Source organism: Myxocyprinus asiaticus, chromosome 25 (assembly GCF_019703515.2).
Source record: "Myxocyprinus asiaticus isolate MX2 ecotype Aquarium Trade chromosome 25, UBuf_Myxa_2, whole genome shotgun sequence".
NCBI classification, from domain to species: domain Eukaryota; kingdom Metazoa; phylum Chordata; class Actinopteri; order Cypriniformes; family Catostomidae; genus Myxocyprinus; species Myxocyprinus asiaticus.
The window spans coordinates 5,347,155-5,358,548 of record NC_059368.1 but is presented as its reverse complement, the minus strand read 5'-3'; the positions used below and the strand labels follow the sequence as shown (position 1 = coordinate 5,358,548).

The 11,394-nt window shown below is 37.6% G+C and overlaps 1 protein-coding gene across 1 annotated transcript; it reads left to right on the top strand.

The window, feature by feature from the left end:
- The first annotated feature begins 1,172 nt into the window (after positions 1–1,172).
- Positions 1,173–11,394, top strand: LOC127415701 (basic leucine zipper transcriptional factor ATF-like). The gene is made up of 3 exons (XM_051654521.1): positions 1,173–1,475; positions 5,312–5,416; positions 10,250–11,394. The coding sequence occupies exons 1-3, from the start codon at positions 1,410–1,412 to the stop codon at positions 10,451–10,453; spliced, it is 375 nt and encodes a 124-aa protein (XP_051510481.1). The 5' UTR covers positions 1,173–1,409; the 3' UTR covers positions 10,454–11,394.

Below are 11,394 nucleotides of genomic sequence, written 5' to 3'. Positions count from 1 at the left end.
ATACTTTGTGATCAGCTGAATGCCACTTTGGTGAAATAAAGTACCAATTTCCTTCCGAAACAGCTAAATCTGTACATTATTCCAAACTTTTGGCCACCTCTGTATATATATATATATATATATACCGTTCAAAAGTTTTGAAACACTTGACTGAAATGTTTCTCATGATCTTAAAAATCTTTTGATCTGTAGGCGTATGCTTAAATGTTTGAAATTAGTTTTGTAGACAAAAATATAATTGTGCCAACATATTCATTTATTTAATTACAAAACAAAATTTGTATAAAAAAAAGAAAAATTGTTTTTGAAATGCATGACTTGGACAGAATAATTAAGAAAAGCAGCCACTAAGTGCCCAGCATATAGATAGGAACTCCTTCAATACTGTTTCAAAAGCATCCCAGGGTGATCCCTCTTGGTTGAGAAAATGCCAAGAGTACATTTCTGCAAATTCTAGGCAAAGTGTGGCCACTTTGAAGATGCTAAAATATAACATAGTTCTGATTTATTTGGGATTTTTTTAGTCACAAAATAATTCCCATAAACTTTTGAACGGTAGTGTATATATGACCAGGACATTTTCGTGACAGGTTTCATGATCGTGATTAGCATTTATATATACATTTGAAAATTCTGTCATCATTTATCCACCCTCATGTCGTTCAAAACTCATGGATATTTTTTGGTCTCAAGTCCGAGTTTTGGTATGAAGTCAGTTCCCCTCAAGTTAACACAGGTACAGGTCCAATCAAAATAAACACAGGTGTAGTTTAAGACTTTAACTATGAACATGATCCACTAACGTTTGACAACCAGAAAGTGTCCAGATATTTTTACAGTTTATACTGTGTTATAATTTTAAAGCCTAAAATTATGTGCTTATGCAAACATTAATTAAAATAAATGCTGTTTGCATTGATATTCTGTCATCTAATGCAATACATTCATAAGTCCCCAAATACTTCTTTGTGCTACAGTACATTTGGAGAAAATATGACATGACGCTTTGTCCGTCTGCCCTCTTTCTGAAGGTTCACCGGCTCTGCTGTGAATTAGCTTTATGCAAAGTTTCCAGGAACCATGTGACTTCCAGTCTAGTGCTGTAGAGGTTTTTTAAGACCACATCACACATCACTAATTAGGCAGTGCAAGAGAGAGAGAGAGAGAGAGAGAGAGAGAGAGAGAGAGAGAGAGAGAAAGAGTTAGAGTGAGAAATAGAGAGAGAGAAAGAAAGAAAGAGTGCTAGAGCTGCTGTATCTACTCATTCGTCAGTGGACAGTGATTAGTTCAGTTCTCTCTGCTGAGCACATGCAGTCTTACATACCCTGAGACAGACAGACAGATAGATAGACTGAAAGTCAGAGACAGACGCTGAAGGAGGTCAGAGGTTTCACAGGGACTGAAGTGGCATGGCACAGGGCTCTGACAATAACGATACCAGCTACACCAAATCCCCATCACCGGGCAATAAACAGGTAAGAGAGACTCAAACAGCACCAGTTGCAGCTCTTTACTCAGTACTCCCTATAAACAAACACACACATTTTTCTATCATGATGGGGACTTTCTGTTGACTTTTCTTGTTTTTATGCAGAGCTAATTATATTTTCTATCCCCTACCCCTAAAACTAACCTTCAAACAAACCTTTTTGGGGGGGCTTTTTTTTTTTCATTATTTAGTAGGTTTTTAATGACCGATATGATACTGATTATTTTTGTGTTTAAGTGTCCGATAACCTATATGCATAACCGATTTGTCATTTTATTTCTACTTTAAGGCACAATAAAACGTAATCATGTATCACTATCCTCTGAAGGTGAATAGGTTGCATTACAAAATTAATACAACGCACAGTCTACGAAAAATTCATTTAAGTAGTTAAGTTGAAATATACACTTGTTCAAAGTCCCTCACTTAATTAGTATTTAAAATCTCAGGTATTTGTGTCTAACTTAATATGGAAACCTGATATTAAAGAAGTGATAACCAGTAAAGTGGAAAAGTGTAAATATCGGTTTAAAATATCGGTCAAACCGATTATCTGTCTGTCTCTAATGTTTATTAAGCTGTTTTCCTCAAGGGGAACGTTGGCTGGTCCCCACAATGCAGGTGATTTCAGGTTTAACTGTCTTTGTGGGGATATTTGGTTGCCACAATGTAGGCAAAACAAGACCATGTCTGGAAATGCATTAAAACATTATTTAATAATGACGATGATGATTACAATCAGGAAACATTGTTATATTAAATTAAATCTAATAATTACAAATCACTATTAATTAATTCTGATGAAAGAGATACTATTTTGCAACTTCATGCCTGGTTCTTACAATGAGCTTTTTTTCTACATTTAAACATCTGAAAGTGATACAACATGCACATAATCTGAACAAAGGTAATATAACAGTGCATGAACTTACAAAACTTTGGGTCAGGTTGGATTTGACTCAGTGATTTTGTACATTCCACTTATTTTACTGTCAGTCTTACAGGCAATTCAAATACTGTCTATGTAATTAATTATGGATGGGTGTGTGTGTGTGTGTGTGTGTGTTTGTGCATGTATATGTATATTTGCACATGTGCGTATGTATGTGTGAAAGATTATGATTCACACAGGCCTCACAGGTGCTGTTGAGTGTAATTCAAGAAGCAGTTGGTGATTTTAACCCCTTAGATCGAACCTTTCTCATGCTGCTGGTACCCTGAAATGCTAGGTTTCAACATTTAGAAAGATAATTATCTTTAGTATTGATCAGCAGTGCAGAGACTAATGAGAGAGAGAGAGAGAGTTTGTTAGAACGTTAGTGATTGTGAAACTGCCGTTAAGATGGCACAGATGAATCAAGGGTGATCTGACTGCAACGGTCACCACATCCTCTCCAACCTCGCTGGACTAGAGACATGTATAATGAGAGGACATCTTTTACCCATAACAACACAGTAAAACCTAGTTTATTTTGTTTACATGCTGCATGAAAAATACAGTGGCCCCAAAGAGTTTTTGGTCACTTAAAGGAATAGTTCACCCAAAATTGAAAATTCTCTCATCATTTTACTCACCCTTATGCCATCCCTGATGTGTATGACTTTCTTTCTTCTGCTGAACACAAAGATTTTTAGAAGAATATCTCAGCTTTGTAGGTCCTGACAATGCAAGTGAATGGTGACCAACGTTTTTAAGCTCCAAAAAGGACACAAAGGCAGCATAAAAGCAATCCATACAACTCCAGTGGCTAAAGCCATATCTGAAACGATATAATAGGTGTGGGTAAGAAACAGATCAATATTTAAGTCCTTTTTCCAATAAATTCTCCTCCCTACCCAGTAGGTGGCGATATGCACAAAGAATGTTAATCGCCAAAAACACAAGAAGAAGAATGTGAAAATGGAGATTTATACAAAGAAAGGACTTAAATATTGATCCTTTACTAACCCACACCTATCAGATAGCTTATGAAGACATGGATTTAACCACTGGAGTCTTTTATGCTGCCTTTATGTCGTTTGTGTTCAGCAGAAGAAAGTCATACACACCTGAGATGGCATGAGGGCGAATAAATGATGAGAGAATTCCTTTAAGCCACACTTAAAAATGACTCATTGTAAAAAAGAATGCACAAGCACAGTTTTCAAGCAAAAAAGTTTATTTCTTAAATGATAAACAATAGATATATCATTATCAAATGTTAGTAGAACATGTCCAGCCTTAATGTGATGAACTACACCTGTGGCTGCTCTGCTTGGACACCTTGCAATCAGTTGTCAGTAACTGCAAATACCTTTTGAGTCCACTGAAGCAGCGTAGCTTACAACATCTGAAAACTCAACTGATCTGCCCAATGACCTAATTTTGTGAAAAGAGGTAAACAGGAGTGAAATAGAGAGGAAAGCAGCTAAGCTGTAAACTCAGGAACATGTGTGGCTATATGACAGCAAAGGCCATTTAACATCACAACACACACACACACTCTCTTCTGGAGGGTCTCTTGTTGTGGTGAATTTGTCATGTGGAAAAAGTCAGTATAATTTATGTGGGTTCAGTATAGAACGTCATGGGGTTGTGGGAAAAGAAAGGCCTCTATCTTTGAAAATGTCACACCTTTGAGTAACTCTACATGTGATAAACATGCAGTCATACCTGTCAGAGGTGGGCCCTACCTTTCAACCATGGGGTTGTGCTTAAAACTACCAAGAAAAATAAAAAACATCAGCTCTGTAGGAGAAAAAGTGATCCTTTTCACTTTGACCTTCTTAAAAGAATGTTCCAGGTTCAATACAAGTTCAGCTCAATCAACAGCATTTGTGGAATAATGTTGATTTAATACAAAACATTAAATATAATATATATATATATATATATATATATATATATATATATATATATATATATATATAAAATTCCTAACCCTTGTTTATAAAAAAAGCAAAAGTTGCAGTGACACTGAGGCACTTACAATGGAAGTGAATGGGACCAGTCTGTAAACACTTAAATACACATTGTTTTAAAAGTATAGCCACATAATGTAAACATTATAAGTGTAAACATGATTTATTACTAACCTTATCTGTGTTGTTATATCCAATGCCGGGATTACAGGGTATACCGGTGGTACGTCTTGACAACGAAGTCGTTATACGATATAACTTTACCCAGATGAGGTTAGTAAGCCATTTTATCATACTAAAATGATGTTAACATGCAAAAATGTTTGTCTTGTGACTAAACTTTTGGAACAGTGTTTAGTTAAGTGTTTCTGCACTGGCCCCATTTACTTCCATTGTAAGTGCCTTAATGTAACAATTTTTGCTTATTTTTGTTTCAATAAAAAAGTGACGAGTCAAAATGACTTTTTGTGGTTTTCAAAATGATTCCACAAATGCTTTCAATTGAGCGTAACTTGTATTGAACTTGCATTAAATTCCTTTAATACGGTCTTAATACATGTTCTTATTGTGAATACATTTTTTTTTTACTAAATAGCAATTTAGCCATTGTTTTAGGCTTCTGTTAGGTAATGCAGCCTTTTTAAAAACTTGCCATTAAAAAAGCCTTGTCAAAAGACGGTGCTATCATGTTTTAGTCCTCCACAATTAACTGCAAACTCGCTTCAAGTCTGGCACCATTCTGGCATAGAATGCCCTTTTTTTCATCATCGTATCAATTCCTCACAATAGATAAAATTAAGTTCTTGTTGAACATCCTGTTTCATTCTGAAATCCATCACATTAAGGCAATAAAATGGTTTTGAAGTTGTGTATTTCCTGCTGATATAAACAGTACGTGAACTCGTGTGTGCTGATTTTCAGGGTTCAACGGATGATGTGAGGAAGGTCATGAGGAGAGAAAAGAACCGGATCGCGGCGCAAAAGAGCCGAATGCGACAAACTCAGAAAGCAGACAGCCTGCACCTGGTGAGAGCTTTCGAATTTCATCCCTAAACCAACCTAATACACATCTGAGATTTAGCTCCATAGAAGTAAGAAAATTGTTCATTGAATGGCCTTATGACCAATTATGGCGATTCTTCGACAAAACAAACTTAAAGCTTTACTTATATACAAATAGTGACTTATCAGTGTGAGAGGTTACAAAGAGACCCTGAAAACACTTCTTGAATATGAAGTGTGTATTTCTGCCACTGGCATCACCAACGAAATTGCAAAAATAATGATTGTTTAGAAACAGGTTTCCCTCCCTGACTGCAGTTGGCTTTAAGCAGGTAGTTCCACCCAAAGTCACACCATTGGTTGGGCCATTGTTGTTGGGTCAGGCTGGTCTAGATGCTCAAAAAGAGCAATGTTTTGATTGCGATACTGAGCCACAGTGTTTACGCTTTTCACTGTAATCAACCTGCGAATGGCTTACTTACAGTCGTCTCTGCATATTTAGCTGGAAAATGATCAGGGCTGGTACTAGGATGCGTTTGGTGGGGCACTTGTATGTTGAGGTGGGGGGGGTTGTTGATCTTTTTGCCATTAGTCCAGGAGTGGAGTGCTCCTTGATCGTTTGCTGTGACTTGGGGGCTTTAGAAGATTCTGATGGGGCTCAAGTCAAATCTAGCCCCCCTTAGCCCTGGCCATGAAAAGGAGAGAGTTTTAAGTTTTAGGGATCCAAAAGAAATGCATATAGCATCATTGTGTCCAGCTGTGTTACAGGCGTCGTTGCTGATCTGCTCTGACTGTATTTACATGAAGCTTTACTGACCATGTGGTGATGCGTCACGGCTTCTGTCGTGTTTCACACTTGTTGTGGCTCTGGTCTTGTTTGCTTCAGATTCTGGCATTAATTACGCCGCGTGGGTGAAACGCTCTGCTGAATCGAGCGGCCGTGCACCTAGTGAATTCTTTCTGTATTTGATCAAGAACACAACAACAATCCTCATTTCTGTATGCCTGCATAAAGAAATGTCGTGATTTTGTGCATTCTGCATGTTCAATACAATCCGTTATTGCATTTATTTTGTGTTCAAATGTTAATTTGCCAGTTTTGAATTCAAGCACACGCCTGTCTAACTGTCATCAAACCGTTTGATTGCATTTGGCCTTTTCTCAGAGCCAAACCCCTCTATCACTTTCATTCAGTGTCTGTGTGTGTATGTGTTACATGGGTGTTTCCCTCTGTTATTACTCATGTCCTTTCACTGCTTCTGAAGATTTTGCTCCTCAACGTATATGATCATTTAACACACTGTTCCAAAAACTCAACAGCCCAGTGCAATTACATACGACTTTACATCATTATATATGACCATTATTGCTAAAAGTATAGTTCCTCTGCTATATAACTGATTGGTTATTAAGGAAAAGTTCACCCAAAAATGAAATTTCTTTCATAATTTTTTCATTCAGCTATTCCTTTAAGCACTTAAAAACAAAGTCAAACCACAAAAGCATTAATAGACAACAAATAAGTGTTCGGTTTTTATCGTGCTTGAGAATGAGGTATATATTTTTTCTCAGAAAGAGTGGTCTGAATAGCTAGATGACCTGTTGTCCACCCTGACAGTCCCATGCTGCAGTTCTGAGCATTTGTTTTCTGATAACACACACACTGACCTCATCTGAGTTCCCCTGAACTCAATCGGTTAAACACAAAGTGGGAGATGCTTCCCCAACAGGCACATACGACTTACCAGGAACCGCAAATCATTACATTTTTTTTTTTTTTTTATTGAGGTTGTACAGCTTTTGGGAAATGTACATATAGGTCACAAATCAGCAGATATGAGTAACTTTATTAATGTATTATCTAGAGCAGCATAAAACCCTAACCCACAAACAGAGACATTTTGTAGAATGTACTTTAATCCCATCCAATTACAATGAATGCATTAAATTAGCTATATTATGCACTATATTAGCTGCATTATGACTTAGCTTAAATTCGGATCTGTTCCTCATACAAAACTACTGTATGACTTAATAAGACTTCACCTTGTGGATCACTTTTATTATGCTTTTACATCCTTTTGAAGCTATAAAGCTCCAGTCCCCATTCATTGTAGCTAACTGCATGGAAAAAGCAACTAGTACATTCTTAAAAATTTCTCGGTTTGTGTACTTCTGAAGAAAGGGTGAGTAAATGATAACAGAATTTTGAGAATTTGCTAAACGCCAAACAAATAAAAGACACCATTTTTTGTGTCCATAGATAAATATACAATGGGAAAGTAAGATTCTGTCAACTGGGTCTGTGTGAGTAGGGCTCACTCTTCTGTGTTCAGCGTAGTATGCGGTTTCGCTCTTCACGGCTATGCTTGATAAACAGGAAGCTGAAATTTCCCTCCGTATGACACGTTTCCTGTAGTGTCTTCTCATGGCATGTTTTTTGGTCTAGGCCTGCCTGAGAAACGTGGGCCGTCAAGGGGAGTGTTCAGCTGTCATTTCTGGTAAGGTGTCGCTATGGGGCCGTGGGCAGATAAAGTTGAATGACGCTTGTCAGAGGGGTTTTACCCCAGTGTGACTGGAAGGCAGCGGAGCGGCTAGTAGAGCTGTAGCTCACTGATCGGTGACGTTTCTGAGCGGGAACCATCATGACCCCCTAAATTAACTTCTCTCAACCATGTAAATAATGGTCAATAAAGACAATAAAGAGTAGGTGGGTTAACAATGTTTTTAAAATTTAACTCATTCTGAAAACTTAAACAAATCATTTACACACACTTCTAGCTCATTATTATAAAGAGTATGTTGCTAGTTAAAATTTGGCGTATAGATATGTACAGCTGGAAACAAATTAAGAGACGCAAAATGATCAGTTTCTCTGGATTTACTATTTATAGGTACAGTTGTGCTCAAAAGTTTGCATACCCTTGGAGAATTGGTAATATATGTACCATTTTAAAGAAAACATGAGTGAGCAGGCAAAACACATTTCTTTTATTTCTTATGGGATTCATATTCAACTGTAGGTTATAACAGAATGGCACAATCATAAAACAAAACATGGCAACAAAGAAAAAAATGAAATGACCCCTGTTCAAAAGTCTGCATACCCTTAGTTCTTAATACTGTGTATTGCACCCTTTAGCATCAATGACAGCATGCAGTCTTTTGTAATAGTTGTCTATGAGGCCCCAAATTCTTGCAGGTGGTATAGCTGCCCATTCGTTTTGGCAAATTTCCTCCAGGTCATGCAAAGTCTTTGGTCGTCTTGCATGAACTGCACGTTTGATATCTCTCCAGAGTGGCTCGATGATATTAAGGTCAGGAGACTGTGATGGCCACTCCAGAACATTCACCTTTTTCTGCTGTAACCACTGGAGGGTCAACTTGGCCTTGTGCTTAGGGTCGTGCTGTAAAGTCCAAGAGCATCCCATGCGCAGCTTTCGTGCAGAAGAATGCAAATTGTCTGCCAGTATTTTCTGATAACATGCTGCATTCATCTTGCCATCAATTTTCACAAGATTCCCGTGCCTTTAGAGCTCACACACCCCCAAAACATCAGTGAGCCACCACCATGCTTCACAGTGGGGATGGTATTCTTTTCACTATAGGCCTTGTTGACCCCTCTCCAAACATAGCGCTTACGGTTGTGACCATAAAGCTCTATTTTGGTCTCATCACTCCAAATTACAGTGTGCCAGAAGCTGTGAGGCGTGTCAAGGTGTTGTCGGGCATATTGTAACCGGGCTTTTTTGTGGTATTGGCGCAGTAAACGCTTCTTTCTGGCAACTCGACCATGCAGCTCATTTTTGTTCAAGTATCGTCGTATTGTGCTCCTTGAAACAACCACACCGTCTTTTTCCAGAGCAGCTGTATTTCTCCTGAGGTTATCTGTGGGTTTTTCTTTGTATCCCGAACAATTCTTCTGGCAGTTGTGGCTGAAATCTTTCTTGGTCTACCTGACCTTGGCTTGGTATCAAGAGATCCCTGAATTTTCCCCTTCTTAATAAGTGATTGAACAGTACTGACTGGCATTTTCAAGGCTTTGGATATCTTTTTATATCCTTTTCCATCTTTATAAAGTTCCATTACCTTGTTACGCAGGTCTTTTGACAGTTCTTTTCTGCTCCCCATGGCTCAGTATCTATCCTGTTCAGTGCATCCACGTGAGAGCTAACAAACTCATTGACTATTTATACACAGACACTAATTGCAATTTAAAAAGCCACAGGTGTGGGAAATTAACCTTTAATTGCCATTTAAACCTGTGTGAGTCACCTTGTGTGTCTGTAACAAGGTCAAACATTCAAGGGTATGTAAACTTTTGATCAGGGCCATTTGGGTGATTTCTGTTACCATTATGATTTAAAAAGGAGCCAAACAACTATGTGATTATAAATGGCTTCATATGATCACTATCCTTAAATAAAAGACAGTTTTTGTTTTTTTTTTGCATGATCAGTCATATTTTCAAAATCAATGCGAAAATGTCACAATTTCTGCCAGGGTATGCAAACTTTTGAGCACAACTGTATGTGTTTGAGTAAAATGAAAATTTTTGTTTTATTCTATAAAGTACTGACAACATTCCTACTGTTTCGACTGAATTGCTGTTTTATTTTTCGGATTTGCCTTTGTGTTTTATGATTTGTTAATGCGTTTCTGGATTGTTATTTTGCCTTTGGATTTGCTCTGTTGTGTTTTTAGATTTGTTGTTTTGTTTTGCACTTCACGGCCACCGTATGAAACAGCCAATGTTTATTTTTGCAATTCCGTTTGGTGGCGCTGGTGGTGCAGAATTTCATGCTTCAGCTTTACCAGTCTTGTTCACTCCATGTTTGTTTTCTGTCTGTGCTGTAGGAGAGTGAAAATTTGGAGAAGGAAAACGCAGCGCTCAGGAAAGAGGTGAAAAGACTCACAGAGGAGGCCAAATATCTGTCCACGGTCTTGAGCAACCACGAGCCGCTGTGCACAGGTCTGAGCGGCACGTCCACGGAGCTGCTGTACAGCCCGCACCACGGCGCGTTTCACCAGCATATCAGCGTGCCGCACTACCCGCTCTGACCGGCAGAGGCCGCCAGAGTCCTGCGCGGAATCTGCCTATGAAAGGCAGTCATTGAACTTTGGTTGAGTCAAAAATCACGTAAATAATCATCAGCATTGCAGTGATCTTGAAATATCCTACGGAGGATTAACTATAAGAGAAATAAAACAAAAGCCTCTAAATATAAGAATTTTGGTGACAATTATCTCATTATATATAGTTAGATAGATAGATAGATAGATTTTTGTCTTAAGTTAATTAACTCCTGCTCCTTGAACAAAACTCAACGCAATTTTTTAAGTATAAATGACATGTCTGTAAAATGCAAGCATCTTATCTGTAGTGTGCAACATAGGCTACTTGCAAAGATGCATGGCAATGACACAATGAATGTTTTAAATTTAGATTTCATTAGATGACAAGTCTGATTCATATGATCATTTAGTTTATTCTATTTCTGTGAAATGTTAATTAAATGACTGGACTAGGTTCTAACAAGAAAATTATGTTCATTGTGTATGCTGTCACAAATATTGTGTGCGAATGTTTTTCTATACGACTCATTTAAGATATTGAATTTATCAAATGTTTTCACTATTTCTGTTCTAAACTCTTTGGTACCCTAAAGGTGCCAAGAATGGCTGTTACATCTCATATGTGGGTGAGGGGAATTTTCTTACCTGTGATCTTCTGTGATCACCTGTGAAAAGTAAATAAAAAAATATGTAAAATATACAGACAGATGTCTAATCAGAATGAAATTTTAAAGTTCATATAAAAATACATGGGAATAAATATGATTAAACATAGCAAGCTTAAACATTTGGAACATTACAACATATTACAGGATGGAAAACTTATGCCACAACGCATTTATTCCATTGAGGATTGGCCTTCCTCCTGAGAGATCACACTGTAGCAACCTAGAAAGAGTTTGGTTTGATTACAGGAAAAACTTGAG